Source organism: Oenanthe melanoleuca, chromosome 4A (assembly GCF_029582105.1).
Source record: "Oenanthe melanoleuca isolate GR-GAL-2019-014 chromosome 4A, OMel1.0, whole genome shotgun sequence".
NCBI classification, from domain to species: Eukaryota; Metazoa; Chordata; class Aves; order Passeriformes; family Muscicapidae; genus Oenanthe; species Oenanthe melanoleuca.
Window position 1 is genome coordinate 11,216,421 of NC_079338.1, and position 23,924 is coordinate 11,240,344.

Sequence of the window (23,924 nt, forward strand, 5' to 3'; positions counted from 1 at the left end):
CGGGGCCGCGCCGCCGGAAGGAGCCGCGGGACCGCGCGGCGCGTCCCGGCACCGGCCGCTGATGGCGGCGCCGCCGACGCCGTGTGCCCGAGGCGCTCCCGCCGCTGCCTGAGGCGCGCCCGCCGCCCCCGTGCCCGCCGCCATGACCGAGGAGCCGTACGAGAAGTTCCTGGCCCCCGAGGAGCCGTGCCCGCTGCTCTCGCACCAGCACCCGCCGCGGGGCGGCAGCTTGAGCCTGAGCGAGGAGGGCTGCCTGGACGTCAGCGATTTCGGCTGCCAGCTCTCCTCATGCCACCGCACCGACCCTCTGCACCGCTTCCACTCCAACAGGTCCGCCAGCGCGTGGGGCGGCCGGGCCGGGAGGTGCTGAGGGGCCGGGGCGGGCGGCGCGGGGGTCGCGGCGGGCCGGGGCCGCCCTGACAGGGCCGCGCATCGCTCGCTGCTGCTGCCGGGACCAGCCGGCCGAGCCGGGCTGCAGGCCGTGTGTCCGCCGCACGTCCCGTCGGGTCACCCTTCCCTTTGCCTTAGGCTGCCTTCGCCGCATCACCTTACAGTTGACAGTGTGAGCTGGGTCGGTTCTTTAAGATGTGTTTTTTCATAGAATCACAGAATGGTTTCGGTTGGAAGGGACCCTAAAAGTCATATGGCTCCAACTCCCCTGCCCTGGGCAGGCAGACCTTCCACTAGCATCAGGTTGCTCCTAGCCTCATTCCGAATTCCTTAATTTTTTGAGATTTTGAATTTTTAAGGGCTGTAGGCAGCTACATAATGGTGTGTTTATAAGGCATAAAGGCAGGCCTCGCATGGACTCCAGGCAGACCTTTAGAGATTCAGAGCGAGGCGTCTTGGTGACTGCACTGACTCCTGCAGAAACATTTCCACCCCACACTACTAATTAAGGGCAATTTATTCTGCCTGTAATTTGTAGAAAAGGTCTATTCTAAAAGTGCAAATGCAGCTCTGCAAAGAAATTCCATTTGTGTTGATAAAATCAAAGCCACAGTCCTGGTTTCCTAAGTACCTAATTCTGCTAATGCACAGTATTAAGCTTGAACATAGCAATAGGTTTCTTTGAGAATAATCTATGAGATTTCAGTCTTCAACATACAAGTCTCCAACATTCCTGTTCCAGACTTGTTAGATTATTTTATGAGTTTTTAAGTATTTCTGAGACACAAGTATGAAGAGTGAAATTGTATGAATTCATGGAAAGTGCACTCTAAAAGTGTTATTCACAAGGGCAAACTCTTAATTATACATTCTTAAATGATTCAGCATGAAGAGCCGTGATCAAACATGATACACTTTCATAATATAGTTCTTAAGTCATAAGACATGAGCAGTAAGATATATTCTTAGAATATCTGTAATAAATATGTGATAGTCACCAAATTTGCATTTACTTAATTTTCTACATTTCTCTTTGTGTTGCCTTCCCAAGTGTGTTTGCTCAGGTTTGCTCATTTTACAAGCCTAGTTTGACTTCTCTGGAAAAGGACATGCCCTGTCTTGCACTGATTATGCCAGTGCAGATGTGCAGCACAATCTATGGTGCTCACGTAAGGATTTCTATTTTTTAAAGTTAGGAGCAATTTTAATGCAGTTCCCCAATGTTGTTAATCCAGTTCATCCCAGGGAGCACAGCAGCCCCCAGCTATGAGAAGGTGAGGCTGACTGCCTGTACCTGGAGTATCTGTGTAGTTCGTTGGTGCTAAAGCCCCTGTACCTCACCTTTGTTTTGATATATCTGGGAACTTTGTCCACTCTGTCTTTCCTCTCTTCATTATTTCATGGATTCTGAATATATATTCATGTTGAGTAATGCACTGTGGCACCACAATCTTGTTCTGCTCATTACCAGTGGATTGACCTGCCCACAAGAGTCTGTGCCAGCAAGGCATTCCACGTCTATAAGGGATGCAGAAAAGGAGGCAGGGCAAGAACTCCTGAATCTGCTACAAGGAAAGTTTTGGAAATGTCTTTAACATTAGGTAAATTCACATCTGGCCAAGTAGATGTGGGAGTGACTCCATCACAAATGTATTTAGCTGGCGTGGTATGCAGCTTAATGAGATTGAGGACCAGCCTTTCTGGTGATAGGATTGCTCAGTTGGATAGAAGAGTGTTTTTTTAGTTAGCCAGGCTGAAGTGAACAGGCTGATGGAACAGAAGTTGATTGTGTGGGTTTATGTGGTGCATTTTAGAAGCCCTTTTAAAATTGTTTTGGCCATATTGCACTGCTGTGCTGACTCATATTTGTCTCGACCTACTTTTCTCCAATATGTAAAATAAGTCCAGATATGGAGACTGATTTCATGAGCTTGTTACATTCTGGCTTACTCTCATTAGAGTAAAAAATCTGTTCTGTGAAAATTGAGTTCTCAATAGCTTTCCTTTAGCAACAACTTTAACTAGCTTTGTAATGAGGTGGAATTTGGCATTGTATCATTTTTGTACAGGTCACTTCCCCATCCTGCACTGTCTTATTCCAATAGCATGTCCAATGTTTTTGACATTCAGAGTTGTGAATAGTATGTCCATATTGTGTTTTCTTATTAAGCCTTAATTTTATGGGGACTATCAACCTGAAATTTCTTTTTAAGTTCTATTTGTCCTGAAGTCAAATTGATTAATTACTTAATTCTGTTTATTCCAGCTTATGTGGAAGTTTAAATATATGGAAAATTTTATTTTTAGATCAGTGTGTTTTAAAGACCCAACCAACAAGGAAAAAAGGGCCATTTCCATACTACAGGAGTCATAGCTCTGGGGTAGAAACTGATAATATATCAAAATAAAGGTGTAATTATTTTAACTGTATATGGATTTTTGCCTTGATATTTGTAACACTGGGTTCCCTTTGGTGTTGTTCATACACTAAAAAAAATACTTTAAAATATAATACTTCAATTTACATAATTATAACTTACTTCAATAAAATCTATGTATAATATTACTGACTAGCAAAGTGGAGATATTTTTACAAGGCTTAAAGGAATTTCTTAGGACACGTGGTGCCAAGGTTTGCTGCTCTTTAATTGTGTTGTCCTGTTTTGCAGGTGGAACTTGACATCCTGTGGGACAAGCGTGGCCAGCTCGGAGTGCAGTGAGGAGCTCTTCTCATCGGTGTCTGTGGGGGATCAGGATGATTGCTACTCTCTGCTGGATGACCAGGAGTTCACCTCTTTTGATCTGTTCCCCGAGGGCAGTGTCTGCAGTGATGTGTCCTCTTCTATCAGCACATACTGGGATTGGTCAGACAGTGAGTTTGAGTGGCAGGTAAACTGGTTCCACTGGAAGTGTAAAATTTTGTGTAGACTATTGCATGCTGGATTTTGCTGTAGTTGAAAAGTAGTAGAATAGAATATCCTGAGTTGGAAGGGACCCACAAGGATCACTCAAGTCCAGCTCCTGGCCCTGTGCAGGACAAGCCCAGGAATTACACCCTGTGTCTGAGAGCATTGTCCAAACACTCCTTGATCTCTGTCAGGCTTGGTGCTGTGACCACTGCCCTGGGGAGCCTGTTCCAGTTCCTGACCAGCCTCTGGGGGTAGAACCTTTTCCTGATACCTAACCTTAACTTCCCCTGACCTGGCATCCTGCTGTTCCCTTGTGTCGTTGTCTCCTCCAGAGAGGAGAGATCAGCTCCTCCCCCTCCTCTTCCCCTATTGAGGAAGCTGTAGACAGCTATGAAGTCTCCCCGCAGTCTCCTCTTCTTCTGAACAAACCAAGTGACCTCAGCACTTGTTTCTTTGTAACTTTTGAACATAGGAGCACAAATCTGAATTTGAACAATAGAAAAAAATGTTTTGTTTCATTTTATTCCAACCTCCTTAATCAGGAGGAGAGAGTCAGCTCTCCAAAGAAGGATGCTTACTTATTATGGTCGGTTGGTTTTGGGGACCAGTGTGTTTCTTGTAGCCATGAGCTGAGACCCTTATCACTGAGGATCTGCCATGCTAATGAAATCTGGTTATAGATATCTGGTCCTACTGAACTTTCTAGGTAAAGTGTACAAACTCTTGGCATAGCTTATTTCTGTCCTATGTTTTTTTCTGTGCCAGTATGAGTACAGAGCTGATTTTGTCTCACCAGAATGGGAAGATGAATCACATCCTTTTCCCTAGACTGGGCTGGATGCAGTTCTCGTTGGGTATTTCTAGTTAGTCTTCCCTGTTCAGAATGTGAACATATCAGTGATATGCATTTTTAATATATTATAGACCTAAACGGACCTTTTATATTAAAGACTTAAATCAACTCTGAACGTATACATAACTTTGAAATAGGCGACATAGGGCTTCAGAATTTATTGGGGAATACTTCAAATTTTATCATAAAGCTTAGAGCATGTAGAGAAATGTAGAGTACAAGAAATGAAAACTGATTTCAAGAAAGCTCCAATCCTGTTCCAGAAGATGCAAGGGAACTTGAGACATGTACTGAGATCAGCTTTGAATTTCTGGCTGGTTTAGTCCAGCTGCTGGTCTGAATGTGTTTTATCACTGAAGTTACAAGTGTGTGGGTATAATGCAGCCTGTAGGAACAGCTCAGGCTCGATCCCAAAGATTCAGAGCTTCACTGAGTTGTGAAATTTCAATTGCCTGATAAATTTGTCAATTGTTTTGAAAAGAACCAATTTCTTATGCCTTAGCTTGCTGACAGTATGTTTGAATGGTAACTAGCTTTTTTATTACTCTTTTAAAACAACCTTTTCTTAAGAGAATGGCTTGATTGGATTTGTAGGATTTTGGAAAAGCTTTTTGTAGCCCTTTATGTGGTGTTATCTGGCAGAATCTGAGCATAAGTAATCCAACTCTCCCACTTTAACTGGAAGTGCATTCAGAAATCACATATCAGGTGTATAAATTAAACTAGCTGAAGTTCTCAGTTGCTTCCAGGCAAATGACAGTGATTTTAATTGAATTGTCTTGTGTAATTACGGAGTTTGTTAGTAATTACAGGCCTACTGTAGAATTATCTTCTTTAAACTAGACTTATGCTCCAAAATGGGAAGTTTAGATTTAGTTTTGGATTGCAATGGATGATTTCCACTGATGGAGAGGGGAAATAGTTGAAATGTGACTTCAAACTGCTGTTTTTCTTAAACACAAATTCTTAAAAAGAGGATTGATAAGTACAGAACAGTGTGAATTGAGTTTGCTGCACTTGTTGTTTCTGGGAAGGTTCAAGGAAGTATTGCAGGTTTATGAGTAATTATAAAGAGTTTGTTAAAGTACAGAGATAATCAGTGCTTTGCTAATTTGATGGTATGTTTTGAATGTTAATGGGGTTAGAATGATTTATAATCTGCCTACTGTATTCTAAAGCTTTGTTCTTCCTTCTGCATGCTACAAGTTGCCTGGCAGCGACATTACAAGTGGGAGTGATGTGCTTTCTGATGTTATACCAAGTATTCCAAGCTCTCCCTGTCTGCTTCCCAAAAAGAAAAACAAGCATCGTAATCTTGATGAACTTCCATGGAGTGCAATGACAAATGATGAACAGGTGACTTTCTTCCTATATGAGAATTGCAATGTACAGAACTTCTAATTAAAAGACACGACTTAGAAGCCATCTTGTTTGCTGTAGGTGTAAAGTGCAGTACTCTTTGATTCTTAAAACTCAACCTTGTGCCTTGGATCTATAGGAGACAGTTTAATGCCTACTCAAGTTTTGACCCTAAGTTTTTAAGGATAGTCAAGGCTAGAACCATGATACTTGTGCATGTTTTATTCTGTCAGTTCTTCCTTTTTTCTGTCTTTCTTTTAGAATTAACAGTACTTCAAAATGACTTGCTTTTTTTTGGGTCCTAGGTTGAATATATTGAATATTTGAGTCGCAAAGTCAGTACAGAGATGGGTCTCCGAGAGCAACTTGATATTATTAAAATTATTGATCCTACTGCACAGATCTCACCTACAGATAGTGAATTCATTATTGAATTGAACTGTCTCACAGATGAAAAACTGAAACAGGTGAGTTAAGGTTTGTACATTTGACTTTAAGGTTTCAGCATCTGATTATATCTTGCAAAATCTTATCAATTGCAAAAATTGTGATTAATTTTTATGCATAATCATTAGATTAGTAGAGAGAGACACTAGAGCACAATGCTGTCAGTGACGGAAAATAGAGTTCAAAAGCATATTTGTATGTTTTAAACCTTGACATAAAAGAAGACTGTTTATATGTTCTCACTATGTGTTAAGCCAGAGCTGGTGAGTGTGTAATGAGTTATGTTGTGGACCTGGTGCTGCTTATGGTGCTGTACTCCACTTCATGACCATCAGCTAGCTGAGAGTCTTCATTTGCTCACTGAATGAAAACTAGCATTTAAAACTCAAAAAGGTTGGAATTCAGTGGGGAAGACCATAAATTTCATGTAGAAAGGGATAGAGAATAATACATTTTAAAGATGTGACAAGATTCAAATTATAACCAAGAAGGGTCTCTGGCTAATACGGGAGATACATCCCACTGTCTTCTCAGTCATTGATTTATTGAGATGCATTGGTGGGAAGAGATGCAGTGTCCAAACAAGCTGAATTCCTCAGTGTTGCACTGATAATGATGAAGATAAAGTTGAAAATGGAAAACTTCACTGCTTTTATGGCTTGGTCCATTTTATATTTCAAGCATTTTGTAAGTGTCATATTAAAGTAGAAAAGTGCTTCTTTATTTGCACCCGCTTTTGTTTGAGTATATCTAGCAAAATAAAGGGGTTTGATGCATTAAGTAAACAACTTTGTTCAGTTAAACTTGTGATATTTTCGTTTGTTGTTAAAAGAATATCGTATTGTTACGTAGTCACAAACCTGACCCTTGCTACTTATTTTTCTTCCTTCCATAGTAAATTTTCACAAATGTTAACTTAGTTAAATTTCTGGGAGACTCCAGATTGCTTGGGATTTAAGCAGCCACAGGAAAATGTTTTAAAAGCTTAACTGAGCTGACCCAATAACTTCATCATTATTAATAGGCGGATTTTGGTTTTTCCATGAAAAGGGGTATCTCAGTGCAGCATTTATCAAGCTATAGTAATTTTGCTGCCTCTGTTCTAAAGGTGAGGAACTATATCAAGGAACATGGACCTCGCCAGCGGTCTGCGAGGGAGAGCTGGAAGAGGAGCAGCTACAGCTGTGCGAGTACCAGTGGTGTGAGTGGTGCCAGTGCCAGCAGCAGCAGTGCCAGCATGGTCAGCTCAGCGAGCAGCAGCGGCTCCAGCATTGCCAACTCCACTTCAAACTCCAGTGCCAACATGAGTCGAGCGCACAGCGACAGCAATTTGTCCACAAGTGCTGCAGAAAGAATCCGGGATTCAAAAGTAAAGTTTCTAGTTATGTGTATCTGTATTAATTAAGCTGTCTTAACTCTTGAAGCTTGCTCGTGGGATCTTACCTGGGATGTTTGTCCTGAAGGAGTTCTCTAACTGAACCAGTGATCAAAAGGAGTTTAAACTTGTGCTCTTCCCATCACTTCTAACTGAAAGCGTGATGTTTGTATGTAGTAGATATTCTAATTCCTTTTGTTTAGGATAAGTTGACTGGGCTTGAATAAGGGTTTATGCATCTAATTTAAGAAAAAAATTGTTTAAGAATGATCACCCTAATCCAAGCATTGTTTCTGGACAGTAGAGACACTTTTGATTGTTTTTGGTTTTTTTCTCAACTAGAAGTTTCATCAGGCTTTTTGAATCTTCTTTATTCTTTGAGCATGTCTCATGAGATTCCTTGCTGAGAAGGTCCCTCTGAAGCATATTGCATTTAAAGTAGCACTGTGGCACTCCTGTCCCCATAATTTTAATTTCAAGTGTGAAGGAGAGGAGCAGTTCTTTCTTGCTCTTCGGCATCTTGGGTTTGTTTATGTAAGACTGTAGCATTTCTCCAGCAATAAAGATTCCTCCAATCAAAGACTTGACTATGCAACATCACATGGTAATGTCCCTCATAATTCAGTTGTGGTAAATGGTCTTGATATTGTAATATTAAGTATGATTTTGGATGAATGTTTACACCACCTCTGAGAATTCATATTTGTTAGTTTTCAGAGCAGATGTTATTTTAGTGGTTAATTTATATTTGCCAGCTTTAGAGATGTTTTTTCTAATTTACAGAGCAAAATCTTATGTTTTGCCTCTTTTGTATTTTGGCAGAAACGTTCCAAGCAACGGAAACTCCAGCAAAAGGCCTTACGGAAGAGACAGCTGAAAGAACAAAGACAAGCTCGTAAGGAAAGACTGAGTGGATTATTTCTTAATGAAGAAGTGCTGTCTTTAAAAGTGACTGAGGAGGACCATGAAGGAGATGTGGATGTTTTAATGTGACAGGGGTGAATTTATCAGTGTTCTTTCTAAGCCTTAAATGTATTATCCTTATTGTTTACATATATTTCTTGACCAAATTTTGATTAGTATTAACAATACAAACCAGATCTTTTCTCAAGTGTAATTTTGCTAAGAAGGTCTAAGTATTGAGTGACTTCAGCTTTTTGAGACTAATTTTGCAACAAAGAAATCACAAACTTACCTATCTTCTAAAAAGCTGCTGAATAGATATGATTTTAAGGAAATTCGAACTTGGCTAACATGCTACCTTACTTGCACATAAGTCTAGAGGTGCTTTTGGATGACACAAAGCATGCATTACTATGCTTCAGCTTTTTAAGGTTTTTTTCCAACTTAGAGTTAGTATTACACTTGACTTTTTCTGTCTTCCTTTCCCATTATTAGGAAGATTGTTTAGCATGAGGAAAAATCTTATGCTCCATGGGGCTTTCTTCAGCCTTGCTCTTGGTTTGTACAAAATCAAAGTACTGTTGATATTTTTCTAAAAGTTGTGATTTAACTCAAAACTACACAGAAAACAAAAAGCAAGACATCTAATGCAGAGAATCTGTAATACAAATGCTACCTAATAATGTAGTTCTTAGGAACCAACTAAAATTTTTAAAAACCCTGTCAAAATAATTGCAGGCTTAGTCTTCAGAAGGTTATTTTGCTGCTCAGTATCTTACGATCATTACTTATGGATCACCAGTACATCCCTAGTATTTCTGTGAAAAAAATTCCAGTAAGAACACATTTATGCATTGAAAATACATTAACCTTCAATTAAGTTTTCTAGGACACTACGTAAAATATTTAAAAACACTACTGGAAACAGAAGTGGAAACAAGTGGCACACAACTTCAGTGGTTTTCTTCCCCAGAAGCATATCTAAATAGTTTCATATTGTTGACAGGAGAACTTAATTAATGCAGCTGTACTTTTTTAATTGTATGTTTAGCTGAGGTTGTCTTCTGTGTGGGTTGTTACACGATGACACGTATCAGAATCAGAATTTTTTGTCTATCAGCTTTTGAAATTTCTCATTATAAGAAAATTATATAAAATTGTGGCTTTCAGGTAGGGAAGTAGTAGTAGTTTCAACCTTTTTCTTAATTCTGACAATCTTTGAGCTGATTTTAGTCTTTGTCTTGGAACTACTTTTATAGAGCTCATTCTCCCCCGTGGCTGAGATGAAAATGGTAGTTTCTAAATTTTGATGTGAAATTAAAAAATTTATAAAAGTATTTTTGAGTTCTGAATTTAGAAAATAATTTTTTATTAGGTTGATGCTTCATTACATTAATTTTGCTCCTGAATTAAGGAGTTTGACAGTTTAGTGTGGCCACAGGTGTCTGTAATTGCAGGATATAGCCCAGTCCTGGAGAATGCATGATCAGCTTTAGGACTACTGACCTTAATGTTCCATGTACTGCACAGACTTATTAGCCCTGACAGCTGAAGTATTTTTCTTTCAGAAGTGGCATTCCTTTTAGCCTCAAAATAAACTGACCGGTAAAATATCTGAGCAATAACCTCTGAAAGGGTTTTGGTAAGAAATAAATGAGATCCATAGTCAAACTAATATGTTTGAACTTATTGCTGCTCTACAGCAGGTCCCCAGGCTTGACCATTGACTTACTAAAATCCAGGTAATGCCATTTTAAGCTCAAATTAGCTATCCCATATGTCCAGCTATTTGTCCACTAACCACGAGTGTCTGTGACCTGTCAGTATTTGCTTGTACTGTGCTGTTGCTGGTTGATGCCTCCCTCCTGTATAATCAATACTGAAAACTTCTTAACACTCTACACTTTACTGAGAATTTATATTGACTTAGATCTGGAGCTTCTTTTAAATAGCTTGTATGGAAGATAAAATTGAATTTCTATCAATTTGGCTAATTTCAAGCTGCGGTTGTAAAAACTTCCATGGTAATAGATTAATTCATCATTAAATACTTCACCATGTGTACACTCTCACAGTTCAGTACAACTTTTATTTTCTGCAGTGACTTTGAAATGTGATTGAATTTTTTTTCTGAAGAAAAATGCACACTTTTTACTGTAGAGAATTGAAACTTTGAAGTGAATTGTAAGAAAGGTGCAATATCTCAGTGTGGTGGAGCATGAAAGTGTGTTACTTTATTCTGTTTCAGCAGTTATTCAGAGTTTAAAATGCCTCAGGGTTTTGTTGAGAGAAGACCCCATCATTTTGATGAGGTACATTTCATTCTGGTCACCTGTCTACTAGCTTCCAGAGATCATGAAGTGAGGGAGGATAGTATTTCCATCATAGTGTAAGCATGTAAGTATAAATTATTCTAAGTGATTAGATGGGTCCAGTTGCTCATCTGTTACATTGGACAAAAAGGTCCTGGGTGCCAGAATAGCTGATTGTGCTGTGTTGTCTCCAGCAGGTACTTCAGTCATGTGTATGACAGTTAAAATGATAGAAGAGAGTGGATTTCCAGGGATTCCATGCTAATAATTTATATCTCTGTGGTCTCATAGATCCAGGATGCTCATAAGAATACAAAGAATACAAAACTCTGAATGTTCTGGTAAGAATGCAGAATAACATCTTGCTTACCTTGAATGTTCTTTGCCAAGTACTGAGATATAATGTCTTTTCCTGAGCTCAGAAAATCCGGCCTGAAGTGACTGTGGGATTCAAGAGTTCCCACATGCTTCTACATATTTGGGTTTTTTTTTAACTTTTGCTTTCTCATCCTTTGTAGTCCCAGTGACGTACTCATTTTGTGGTGGGGGGAGGTTTTTTGTCAGATTCATGTTTTTCCCTGCAGCACACTCAGTGCTTACTCAGGAAGACCCCATCTGTGGCAGTTTTAAGAGACGTGTAAATGCAGCACTTAGGCACGGTTTAGTGGTGGGCTTGGAGGTGTTAGATTTAGAGCTGGAGTTGATGATCTTAAAAGGACTTTTCCAATCTAAATCTATGAATTTCTGTGAAATGCCTGTGGTATTAGTCAAACAGTTGGAATGTCAGTGGAATCTGGTCTTGCTGATTTAAGTTTTGGCCATTGTGGCTACAGGTGTAACTACTGGGTTCTGATGAAGAAGAGTAACAGACTGCTAAAATAATGCATCCTTATTGTGTTTTTTTTTCTTAAAAAAATAAATCAAATCCCTGCTTTTTATTAATTGAGAAAAAATGTCAAGCTTAAAAGCAACACAGAGACACAGGAAAAAGCTCATAGTTATATGGCTTCATGGTACTGAAACTGTGTCTGTGGGAACTTTTTACCCAATGCAATGTGAATACAATCAATTTACACCTGTAACTATAACAGTTTGCTTCCATAGTAACTTTTTCTGTAAAAAGGCTTAGAAGGAGCACTGAAAGTCTGATTGCAATAGATCTGTAAAAAAGAGGGAGCATTATTTTCTAATATGATTTTAAATATGAGGAAGAAAGTTGCCTCACAAACTTGGCTGATTTCTGTGTATCAAATGTCATAATTTGTTAAAATACCTATTTTTTTTTTAAATCTGGGAAGCTGATAAAAAGATGGTTACAATGTGCTCTGCATGGGATGCTTACTGGGAAGAGCAGGGGAAGTCTTTGCAAGACCTCCCTGGGCTCAAATTTTAGTTCTCTTATTGTGGTTTGAAACCTGTGAAGATCATTCTCTGGGGAGAAAACAAACCAACCAACCTGCTTGAACTTACTTACATGCATTTACATCAGGGTGCATATACAACAGAGAAAGATAAAAATGGCAATATTTACTGTTCATCTATGCTGAATGGCCTGAAGCCATTTCTTTTCTCCTTACACTTTTCAGCTTTGAAATCTGTTGATGCATTGGTCTATAAATATTAATAAACTTGACTGTTTTGGGAGCTTTTAAAGTTCATTAATATAAGCCAGATTTTCATGGCAAATGTTGTTAGATTTATTGGTTTAATGTTCTTAAGCTTACTGATCTTGCAATTCTTGGGCACAGAAAAATCAACAGTTGTCCATTTAAGGACTGCAAAGATTCATTTATTAATCTATCAAGGGCAAATCTAAGTAATATTCAAAGTTTGTCTCTTTTGACTGTTAACTCTGATGAATCATATTTGCATTCTCTCTCATCTGGCTAACTTTAAAACATTTCCAAATGACAAATAAATTCTTCAGTGTAAAAAAAAATTACTGTAATATTGAAGCCTTGAATATAGTTAATAACCAAAGCAAGGGGAAGGTGTTTTTTTGTTTTTTTTTTCTTTTCGTCGGGGGAGAAATGAAGATATAGATTAGAGTATATAGTATTGCTTAAATTGAAGGGGTTTTTTCCCCAGGTTCTCTGCTAATTGTATTGCTAAAATGCACTTTTGTATAGAAAACCATTCTCTGTACATTCTGTATCTACACAATGTTTATAGAGATTTTTCTGAAGTTGTGAATGATATACTGAAAACTCTGATGCTGTTGAATTCAAGTTTTCATTGTATTTGAAAATAGTTGTGTGCATATTGAAGTACAGGTTGGAATTAAAATTAATGATATAGCAAAGATATTCTTCTGAAATGATGTGGTATCTTCTTCAGAGCAGGAGGATTTGTATACAGGACCTGTGGAGTCACTCTTCAGGCAGAAAATACAAATAAAGTGGCACATCTTAACTGCATGGCAGAAAGCTAACTTCCCCCTTAGCAAAAGCAGTTTGTTAACCACAAAATCTGACAAGAATTGTTTCACAGGGAAGCAATTAATTGTTGTGAATTGTATAACCCAAGGTCATGTACTTAAAGCTGTCTGTCCTTTGTTTTGATTGCTGTGCCAGAGGTATTTTTTATACATATGCTTAGCACCAGCAAGGACACGACAGTCTTTGAATAGGCAAGAGTGAGGACACTTGCCAGCTTGTATAAGCTGTCTCCCTGAACAAAATTTGCCTTCTGCAGTACTGAAGTTTGAAGTGTAATGTAGCAAAACCTCTTTTTTCCCCTTGGAATCCAATAAAAATCCTGAAAACCTGAGAAGAGGATAGCTGGCATAGGGATGTGTTCCTCAGCATGCAGAAAGTTTCCTGTAGCATCTCATGGATCTAAAACAGCCTTTTTTGTCTTGGCTCATCAAATATTTCTGGGAGTTTATTCTCATCAAGCACTGAGAGAAGTTAAAACTGACCAAGTGTTGCTATCCCAGTTTCTGTAGGTGTCAAGGGATGGAGAAAGACAAGGTGAAAAACGCTGCATATTGACAAGACACAGCAAGTCTTGTCAAACTGAGAGATCTTTTATTCTTGTGAACACAACTGTGGAAGGTCTTGCTTTTGTGGTGCTATGCCTTCACCTGAGCAGCCTGCTCAGTGTTTTTTCTGTTTTCACCCAAAGGTGAGTGACAGTGTGGAATGTTTTGCAACGAAAACCAAATTGAAATGTTTCCAAGGACCTTGACCCATTGGGATGTTCACTTGTAAGGGCTGACATTTCCTTGGATAGCACCCAGAAGCTGCAGGGAAGCTGATGCTTCCATTTCTGGTTCCCAGGAACTTTCCCAGTCTGTCCTGTCGCAGCAGTTCATTATCAAGGTATTGGCTGCACGTGTGAGTCTGATCTGCTGACCAACAGCTGCCTGTCACCAGGGTTACATGGGCACAGCCAACGAGGTTATGATTCTCTTATGAGCCATCCTTAAGCATTTCTTCATTTCTCTCTCAAGTGTAGCCAGTTTCATTGCATTGAGAGTCTGATTTGATGGCCAAACATTATTGAGGCACAAGCTGAATGAAGATTTCCACACTGGCAAAACTAATTGATAAGCTTGCTTTACTTAATTGACAGGGAAAGGTGTCATTGGCTATGGGCTTGCTGTCCTCAACCCACTCTTACTATATGAGCCTAAACTGTACTCTTCATCCAAACATTTCCCAGTACAAAACTAGTTACAGTTTGGTTTCCTGAGATCCTTTATATGTGTTCCTAGAGATCTTGTATCCTAAAGGGTAGAAAACATTTTTTTATCTCCTTCTAGAACATTCATCCATTGTAAATTGTTTCTCTAGTGCTGAAATAAAATTTAAATTTAAATCCAAATCCACATTTCTGTTCTGAAATCTCATTCCATGCTTTTTCTCCATGCTGCAGTGACTTACACCTGGCAGCATAACTGCTGTAAGAACTTATTTCTGATAATGTAGAACAAATTCCTGAAGCATGATAGTTCATCATGGCGTTAGAGCCTTTCTGATCCTACTTCAGTGGAAGGCCTGCAGTATTGCTACACAGTTTCTCGAAAGAGGAGGATTTATTGCAGCAGCTGATGCTGGAGTGTGACAGCGCTGTGCTGATTCTCACGGCAGGTTCCTCGGCCCATCTCTTGTCAGCAGGGGGAGCACTGTGGTCATTTACTGGAGTTTAAACTTTGCCTACCAACGTCGCTTTGCTACAAATGCTTTTCTTTATTCTCTTACGTCCTATTACAAGATGTTATGGGGATTTGCTTCTCCTCTTATGCTGTTTTTGAAGTAGGGATCTGTCTGTTAAGGGTTAGTTTTACAATTATAACATATCCAGTGACTAAGGCAAAAGTTAGCTTTTTCTGTTCATGGTGGTTGCTAATTCCTGCCTGTTCCTGCTTAGTGTGACTGTACACTACAGTTTAATGTTATGTATGCACAGCGTTGCTGTTTAAATTTCCTAATTTCTGTTTTGACTTCCTCACTGGGGCTGAGAATTTTGCAGTTGAAAATATTAGGTGATGATAGAAAACAAGCAGCCTGCTTATAATGTGCTGAGTCTCATAATGTGCATAGCTGTCTGTCCCTGGGAGGCAGTGCAGAAAAGATGTAGTTTGACTAGCTTCATTTTTAAAAAAAATAATAACCTCTGGATTGGGCTTCCTTTAGAGCAAAGGGAAAGTACTTCTTCAAATGGAACTGTTCTGTAGTCTTTCTTTTTCTCTCTTTGCTTATCTGATGGTTATTGCTACCTTTCAAAAAGCTTACTAACACAACTAACATAACTGCACAGAATGTGTGAGGAGTTCTCCCTGGTTTCTTGGGTTCATTCTTGGAAGTCAAGCTTTTAATGGTTCTGTGCAAAACTAGGAAGGCTTTGAGCACTTCTTTGTGATTGCAGAGCCATCCTCTGTTGTGTCATAAGAACAGTAGCAGATTCTAAAGTCTTCAACTGTAGGATATTTCCCCCAGGGAAAATTTGTGTCCAAATAATATTGAAAGGAGGGAATAAAGTTGTAAATTATAATCACAGAGTAAAGAGATTTAAAATGTGACAGATAGCTGTTTATATCTACAAATCTTGCTTTTCTTGACACCCAGTTCCTGTCCATACTTCCTGAAATCAGTAAGATGTGATACAACATGGCAGTTCCTTGCAGGAGTTGCTGAAAACATATTTTTAATTCATTATAGACCATCCTTCTTATTTATGTAATTCTTATTTCATGGTATTTGTTTCCTTTCTTAGTTGTTTAAAAGTTGATTTAGTCCTTGCTTTCTTTGTTCAGTGTAGAAATAAGTAATTAGTCACAGGGTTTTGTTTTACTTCCTGTTGTGCCTAGTAGGAGCAAAGGAAGAGCTGAAATTAGTTTATTTTAATAGCTGATGAATTTTCAGGTATGGACAGGATCTAAACATAGTTTAGGTCATTTTGTAGGTTGCATGTCTCCTGCATTCCAGAGGTATTTAAAAATGCAATGCAGCAGTTATGATCTTGAGGGGCACTGGAAGTAAATAAAAACTGTGATGATGGGCATATGCTTTAAGCAATAAATGCTCCTCATGCAGGGCAGGTCTGTGCATGTCCAGAGATTTTGGTTTTGATCTTGTTCCAAAGCCAGAGCACAGTGGTGTGTTCACTTCCTGGCTGGTACTTTCTGGCAAGAGCAGTGTCAGCTGCTTAGCAGTTACTATAAATTATTTTTCGCTTAAGATCTCACAACTCCTTGGTGGTTCTACGTGGCAACTCCTCCCTGCTCTTCTAGAACATAGACTGGTTTGGGGACCTCTGTATCCCATCTCTTTGTTACTGCTGAACAAAGCAGAAACATTGTGTGTTAGGAAGGTCTAAAACTTGTGATGATGGTGCTAAGTCATTTTTACCACACACTCAGAAGTATATTTATTATATTCAACTAATTACTCCCTGCTGAAAGGGAGTAATTGAAGTTCATCAAATTGTCATGTATTTATGTCATGTTCTTTAAATCATGTTTGATATTCAGCCAGCTCTGCTTTGGAATAGTCCCTCTTGGGTAGTACAGGGGACCAGGGCCTGTCATGCTAGAATTGGTACAACCCTTCACTCTTGGTAGATGGAAATGATCACTTCAGTGACAATTTAGGTTGACTAGTTCAGTAGGCAGATTAAAAAAATGCATGAGTTTATATAAGTATTTAATTTTATTGAATTCAAGGTGAGGGAAAAAGCATTATGGTGCTAGTAAGCCTTTATGAAGTTAGAAAGAATATTCTTTTCTGCTTAATTTTTAAATAAGGTGAGTTTATTTACCAAATAGAAAGTATTCACAATGTGTGTTTGACTTATAAACATGTTGCTCCACAAATGCATGTACTTCCTCCTGAAACAATTTAGGTCATAAAACTGTTTGTAGAAGTTACAAATGTTAGCCAAGCAAAAATGAAGCAGTCTAAAATCTTAGCATAAACCCATTTGTGGACGGATAAACCCATTTGTAGACTGATAAAATGAGTGTAATTTATGGTTGAGATGCCTTATTGGCATATGTATGAAAGTTTGGGGATATGTCTGTTTTTCTTAGTATTGCATTAGCTGTAATTTCTATGTAATGCTTCAATTCATTTATATATTTGCACAACAGACTGTCAGATAAAAAAGTGCCAAAATGTGTATAAGGAGGTCATCACTTTAGCTTAATTGCACACAAATTTCCTGCAGACTGATGCTTAAGACCAATAATGAGACTGCTACAGCTAGAATAAACGCATTAGCCTATAAATTTAGAGCTTCTACCTGCTTTGTGAAGGGAGAATCATCTCTAAATGAGCCTAGTAACATGGATTTGTGATTAATCATTTTACTTGGTGACTCATCTATGATCACAGTACAACAAAAATGTCATGTTTGCTTAGTGGCATTAGCACAATTTATCTTCTCTACATTCAGAGAATTGCCTTGTTGTCAATGTGGGACTGGGAATACAGCTGAGTAGTACTTTTGTTAAAGGACTTCTGATGTCACTTTATCTAAAGCAGAGTATAAACAAACAAAGAAACAAACAAATATTTTATAACTGTTCCCTTCCTTGAAATTTAATTATTCCACTTGGTCAGGCCAAACCATTTGCAGTAATGATCTTGAATCTGTAAAACAAAACTAATTTAATCTTGAAAATTGGTATTATTCAAGTTGTCTCTGAATTTTAATTTTTAAGGCCATCCTTGCAAGTTAACTCTGTTTTTGAGACAATTTTTCTCTCCTTGTTGCAGAGTAAACCCTGCTCATTACTAAAATGCTCAGGGCTCATGCACTTCTGGATGTCATATTTGCATAGGTGTTCTCTAACCCAGTCTTTCTTGACCAAGGGAAAGTCTCCTTCCAACATTCCTCCACCTTGGCTTCCTGAGTCAGAGATTCCTGAGGGCTGGTCTTGCCAGTGAAGACAATGTGAAGGTGATAAAATGATTCATTTTGAATATCGAAACTGAGAAAGAGAAAAGCCAACCCAACACCCTCAGAGGAAACTTTGGTTTAAAGTGCAAAATGTACAACCAGAAGCTTTGGTGAGAGTGAAGTATTCACACCTGCCCTGTATTGCCTACTCAATGTCTAAAAAGTCCAAGTTAAATCTCTGCACTAGGAATTAGGTTAAAAAAGAAGTCATTAATCCTTGCTTGCTTGCAGGTATGCATAAATATAGCTGGTTTCTGATTATGTATTTACAGGTTCAGGGTTTCTTGTGGCTGTGGAAGCTGAAAGTTATCTTTAAAGGAAGAGACACAGTCCTGCAATTTCATAATGGCATTGGTGATGCTTTAATAAAAACACTACCTACAGTGAATGCTTGCAAGCTTGGATAAGACATCTGGAGAAGGGCATATCCATATGATAAAACCTGAATTTAAAGAAGAGCCATGGGCTGCTCCCATGATAGTGTTGGTTTTTTTCCTTCACCTTTACAACTGAGCCTGCTGCCTCTGTGCCATTCAATGATGATCGATGTGAACATGCAGGAACTGTTTACATGAAGTGAGCTGAATCATTCAACCTAATATTCATTTGTTTGACTAAAGCCTCTTTAGAGCCACTTGTGATCTGATGACTAACGTGGCACAAAGATGCTAATGCTCAGTGTATACATAAATCATTAACTACTTAATTTGGATTTGGAAACCTGAGGCAACAGAATGCTCCATGGAGAAACAGCTATATTTATCTCTCTCCATCCTGAACCACCTGTCTCCAGAGACCTGGAATGCATTAGAAAAATTAATGTAGTGACTGAACTAAATCTAGAGCCTCTGTTCCAGAAGAAAGCATTTTTTGCAACTAGAAAAGCATGGAAATCTAGGCTCTGTTCTGCTCAGACAACAAAAATTAAATTGAGCAGTACTGCCAGAAAAAAGTAAAAATTGAGAAGAATCTGAGCCCATCTATAATTTTTAAAAAAATATTTTTGGAGGTGGTCTAAGTAAGAGTATTAGTGTAAGAGAAAAAGGAGTTTTGGTCCCTCTTTAACTCTACAGAAGAGAATTTGAAGCCCCACTTCAGCAGTATTTCAGCCCATTCCTGAAGGCAGATTTAACTACATTTCTTTAATGAAGTGTTTTGGCACTGATGGGGAAAGTGTATCTTCCAATCTGATAAACTCACTTGCTGGATGCACTTGATGTGAACAATTTTCTGCCATTGAGATTCCTCTTCTTGTCACTCTTGTCTTGTTCCTTCCCCCTGGATAGTTAATGAGCTGTGTCCCCTGACTAAAATACCAAAAAGAATATTATTGATAATGGAGCCTAATGGAACATGGGACCCTGTGCTGCTGCAAACTTCATAAAGGGAAATTTTGAGACTAGTTATATTTTTAGATATAAATTGCCAATGAGAGACATTTCATAATGATGTCAGTGAAAGAATTCCATTCTCTGAAGCTTTTGTTTATCTTGTGTTAACAGGTTAGATGCTTGTATGTAAGTATGCATAGAGCAGCAAGTTGATCCTGTGTTCATTCCTGTAGGTCTAAGATGTGTTACTGCCCAGTTCTTAGAGAGGAAAACACAATGCTTGGAGCCAACCTGGATTCTGACATGTTGAAAGGGAAGTAGGACCTTCCAATATTCTTCCTGACTTAATAATTTTGCTCCTTCTTTAATACTACACCAATACTAGATTGGACCTGTTTTCTTCATTTGAGTTGTTAATTTGATTGTCTTGTATAAAAGTATGGTAAATGAGAATCTACTGGCATGTTGGGTTTTTTTTTTTAATTTGAGCCATGTTGTCACTCTGTGTTGTTAATTCTGAGTGTGAGTGTTTTCAGAACAAGGATTTTGTTTGCTATTTCAATGGAATGTTGTTTACCTGAATGGAAAACTCAGCCCATCAAATCTGAATGTTAGACACATTTTTTATTTAGTAAAGCAGACATTAAAGAAGTTATTTTGTTTTTAACATCAGGTAGCCTCACTTATTACTAGATAATAATTACTTAAATATTTAAGGCAAATTCTCTCAAAGGGTTTGATTTGTCCTAGATAAAAGGCTTGCTTCAACTTTAAACATATAACATCTAAACTTTACTCCTCTAGAATTTATGGTATTATAAATTTGGAAAAGTGATATGCAAGTAAAAAAGTGTTGGAGGGCAAACAGGAATTATCACATGCTGCAGAGAAATCAAAATCACTTCAGTTTAAGGATTTTACCAATATGCTTTTATTTAGCTTAAAAGCTGGAAAGTCAGGTTTCAGGGGTAAGTCAATATTCTCACAAGGACTTGCTTTACTTTATGATATAAAACTTGGAGATTACTTGTCAGCTACATTAGCTTATAAAGTCTGTTTTTACAGTGAATGATATGTACACTTTTGAAGAAATAGTTATTTTCTGGGGATAACATTTTAATTCTATTTCAAATATTGAGTGAAGAAAGCTCAAAAGAATGTATAATAGTAAATTAAACCTTTGCTATGTTCAAGACTGTAATATAAGAGGTGTTGTTTTTTTTTGTTTTTTAGAGTTGCTAATAGCAACTTATGTGGCGAACATAAGTACAGCAATTTAAAAGGACACTGTAGTAATGTGAATTTCTTCAAGTAGTTAAATACTAATGTCTTTCACCACATCAATGTCAGCTCTGCTCCCAGTCAAAAAGCTAAGGACAAATGAACTTACCATTTCCATTTGCTTTTCTGAATTGAATGGTTTTCAGAAAGCTGACAATAGCCAGTCTAGTCTGTAATTTTAACTTGATTTATTTGAATTAGTGAAATCTTCAGTAAATACATCTGGGTACACTTCTTAAATATTTTCCCAGAAAGATTAAACATCTGTTTACTTTAACTCCACTAGTGCTCACAGACTTTTAATTGCAGTGCCTGACAAACTCCTCAAGAAAGGAGAAGTAGAGAAAGAAGGTCACTGCTGTAGAGAGCTGCTGCCCTGAGTGGGAGCACTGACTGCCATACTCCACCTGCTCATCTGAATGCCAGGCAAGTGTATTTGTGTGGTGGGAAGTGTAGCTGAATAATTTGCACTTGATTGATCAGTGATCAGGAGGAGCATTTGTGTTCTTCTGAAGAACTTGCCTTTCTGTGTGGTGTTCCTAGCTACTTGCTGCATCTGTGTGCACCTAAGAGTGCACATGTCCTCCACCTTAATCTGTGTTTGGGGTGACTGGTTAATAGAAAAATGTTTAAAGCAAAATGCTAAATGGGAGACCCATGTGTAGTGTCAATGCAGAGCAGACCTGTCAGAAGAGCTTGGCAATAAAATTGAATAATTGCAATGTACATCCTTGAGGTGGAGTTCTACCCATGTTAAAATCAATGTCAACAGTTTAGTTGATTTTAGCTTTGGGTTTATTTGCACTTTGCTGCTGGTAACCATGGTATGGCATGCATGGTTCTTAAAGAAGAATATGAACTGTTGTCTTAGCTTGAGACCTTATTGCAAAGGCTGTGGAAGTTGACAAGAGGATTTTTCCTACCTACAGCAAGGTCTGGACTTGGTGATGTTGAAATGGAAATAAAAGGCCTGTGCTCTGTCCTCCTTAATCTCTGTAGAATCCTCCCCTAGCTCTCTCTAAGCCATCCTGCTTGAAATGGCAGAGACAAGTGCAAGTAATGTAATCTCCCCACCACTGGCACTGCTGCCCTCTCAAAGAAAATTCCACAGGCCAGATGTATTGCATTGACCCAGAAGTATTTTCCAGAGTCCACCTTTAATTCTCTGTTTCCTGCCATTGCTGCTTCTGTTGTCCCAGGAATTCTCCCTTTAAAGTGGTATCCTGTCTGCTGTTCCCTGGTAAACTCAAGTAAAGAAAGTGACACACACAAAAGATGCCTTTTGAAACAGAAACAAATTGCTTAAGAAAGAATTCTTACAGACTGGAGGCTTCTCTGTCAATGCCTCATGTGCAATGCTCTCTCTCTGACTTTGGGAGGCACATTTGCAGGCTGGATTCAAGGAGTGAGGAGCTGGCCTTGCCGATTCAGTGCACCACTGTAGTTGTCCTTGAGACATTGCTTGGCTGCCTTAGGCTCAGAAGTGCCTTCATGTGCCCTTTCAGTGTTTCTGAATAAATCTGAGCTTAACTGAGAATATCATTCCCTACCCTGGAAGAGTTTCTGGGAACTTTAGAAAGGAAATGATATGGTCAGTATTTTGAAATATCTATGAGTTTTCTGCTATAATTAGGTGGAATATGGGTATAGCATTATAAGTTCAATTAAAAGCATGTCGATAAAAGGCAGTTGTGTGCTACATAAAAGATTCTTTTGTTGAAAACTGGCCTGAGTTACGACTGTTTTATACACATTAATTTGCTTTGTACATACAGAATGGAGCTGATTGAACAGCATGATTGTCTGATGAGAGCTGAAAAGCAGCACTTGCTGTAGGTAATTTAAATTGAGCCCTATTATCATTTACGGATTTATTCTGCTTAGAATCAATAAGATGAAAAAGGGTCTGAAAGCTTTACACTAATGCTAATCACTTCTGGGTCAGTAACTCCTTGTGTTTAAGTTATGCATTTCATCCCTGTATTCACAGAGCTACTTGGAAAGTGAAATATTATAAATATCTTCCACTGAAAAGAATCTTCCCACTTCTACTTCACAGAGCATTCAGCATTGATAAATATTTTGTTGTACTGAAAAAGTTCCCTGAGAGGGAAGTGACACCAGCCAAATGAACAAAAGAAATGCTCTGGAAAAAAAGCTCAGCACAGAATGCCCTGGGAAATTTGTTATAAAGCAGCATTCTTGGTGGCTGGAGATTCAACTTGACCCTAGGATGCAAAGCAAAGCTGGGTATGGGTAGCTGCAGTCATTTCATTTTCATGACACATTTCATTTCACATTTCATGTAGGAACAGTTTTATTCCTGGATAATTTATCTTTTCATTTCAGAACGGTATCGACAGGCCCAAGACAAAAGAGAAAATCCAAGAGAGGCCAGAACTAAGATGATTTTGGTAAAGATATGCAATTAAGAGGGAATACAATTAAAGGAACGTATGTTTATAAAGCAGAAAAAAGGTAAAATAACCCTGAAAAATCAACTTGACAAATTCATTTGTCCAGTAAGACCTTGGTTACTCCCTTTGGGGCTGTGCTGGAGGGTTGTGTTTGGCACTTCTTTGTGCTGTGCAAAGCAGCAGGGTGAGTGGTGCTCTTCTCCCTGAGGAGATTTTGGTTTGCAGACAGAACAGAGTGTAGCAAATGGAGAAATGTCTTGCCCAAGACACATGGAGGTGTAAGGGCAGAGTCAGAAGTAGAATTAGTCTTTCAAGTTCCAGTTGAGTGTCCCAGCCTCTGCACCCTGCCGCATGTCTGTTCAGGTACAGGAAGGTTAGTTTTGGATGATTAAACCAGTGGGGCTATAATAACTATAGACCATACTCACCACTGTTGGATCTTGTAGCAGTAAGACACAGACCCTCTTGGTTCTTGTTCCAAAGAGAATCATTTATTGCAAAAAATCCAGGCCATTTCATGCTGTATTCAGATGGTAAGTTCTTACGTGTTTACATTCTTGTGACAAGATAACGATATGCACTGGCTGCCTGACATTGCAGGTGTTGCTGTTGATACCTTCTTCCAACCAATCAGCTTTCTGATCACGCAGGGTTCACCTGTAACCTTGACCAGTCTGAACCCAAAACACAAGGTCACCATACTTATACAACTGTCGTATATAAAAGCCAGGCACCCACGAAGAAAACATTCACGTATTCTCCTCTGCTGTAGTTGATCAGATGAGCAGGAAAGAACTGAAGAGCTCATGAGTTAACTATCAGGAGAAAACACTAAAGGCAAAGCAGGCTTAAACTTAAAAGGTATAAAGAAAAAAAAATTATTGACAGAATTAAAAGAGGGTAATAAGAATTAAAATAAACCTTTAGAACACCTTTTCCC

General features: G+C 38.6%; 1 protein-coding gene across 2 annotated transcripts; it reads left to right on the forward strand.

Annotated features, from left to right (window-relative positions):
* The first annotated feature begins 22 nt into the window (after window positions 1-22).
* Window positions 23-12,854, forward strand: FAM199X (family with sequence similarity 199, X-linked). 2 transcript variants are annotated; one of them, XR_008840519.1, is made up of 7 exons: window positions 41-330; window positions 3,060-3,279; window positions 5,359-5,508; window positions 5,817-5,978; window positions 7,067-7,327; window positions 8,156-10,633; window positions 10,743-12,854. XR_008840519.1 is itself a non-coding variant. In XM_056491422.1 (6 exons), the coding sequence occupies exons 1-6, from the start codon at window positions 143-145 to the stop codon at window positions 8,324-8,326; spliced, it is 1,152 nt and encodes a 383-aa protein (XP_056347397.1). In that variant the 5' UTR covers window positions 23-142; the 3' UTR covers window positions 8,327-12,854. The 2 variants fall into 2 exon arrangements, 1 of the variants encoding a protein (XP_056347397.1); XM_056491422.1 differs by having other exon boundaries at window positions 23-330; window positions 8,156-12,854.
* Window positions 12,855-23,924: the final 11,070 nt, after the last annotated feature.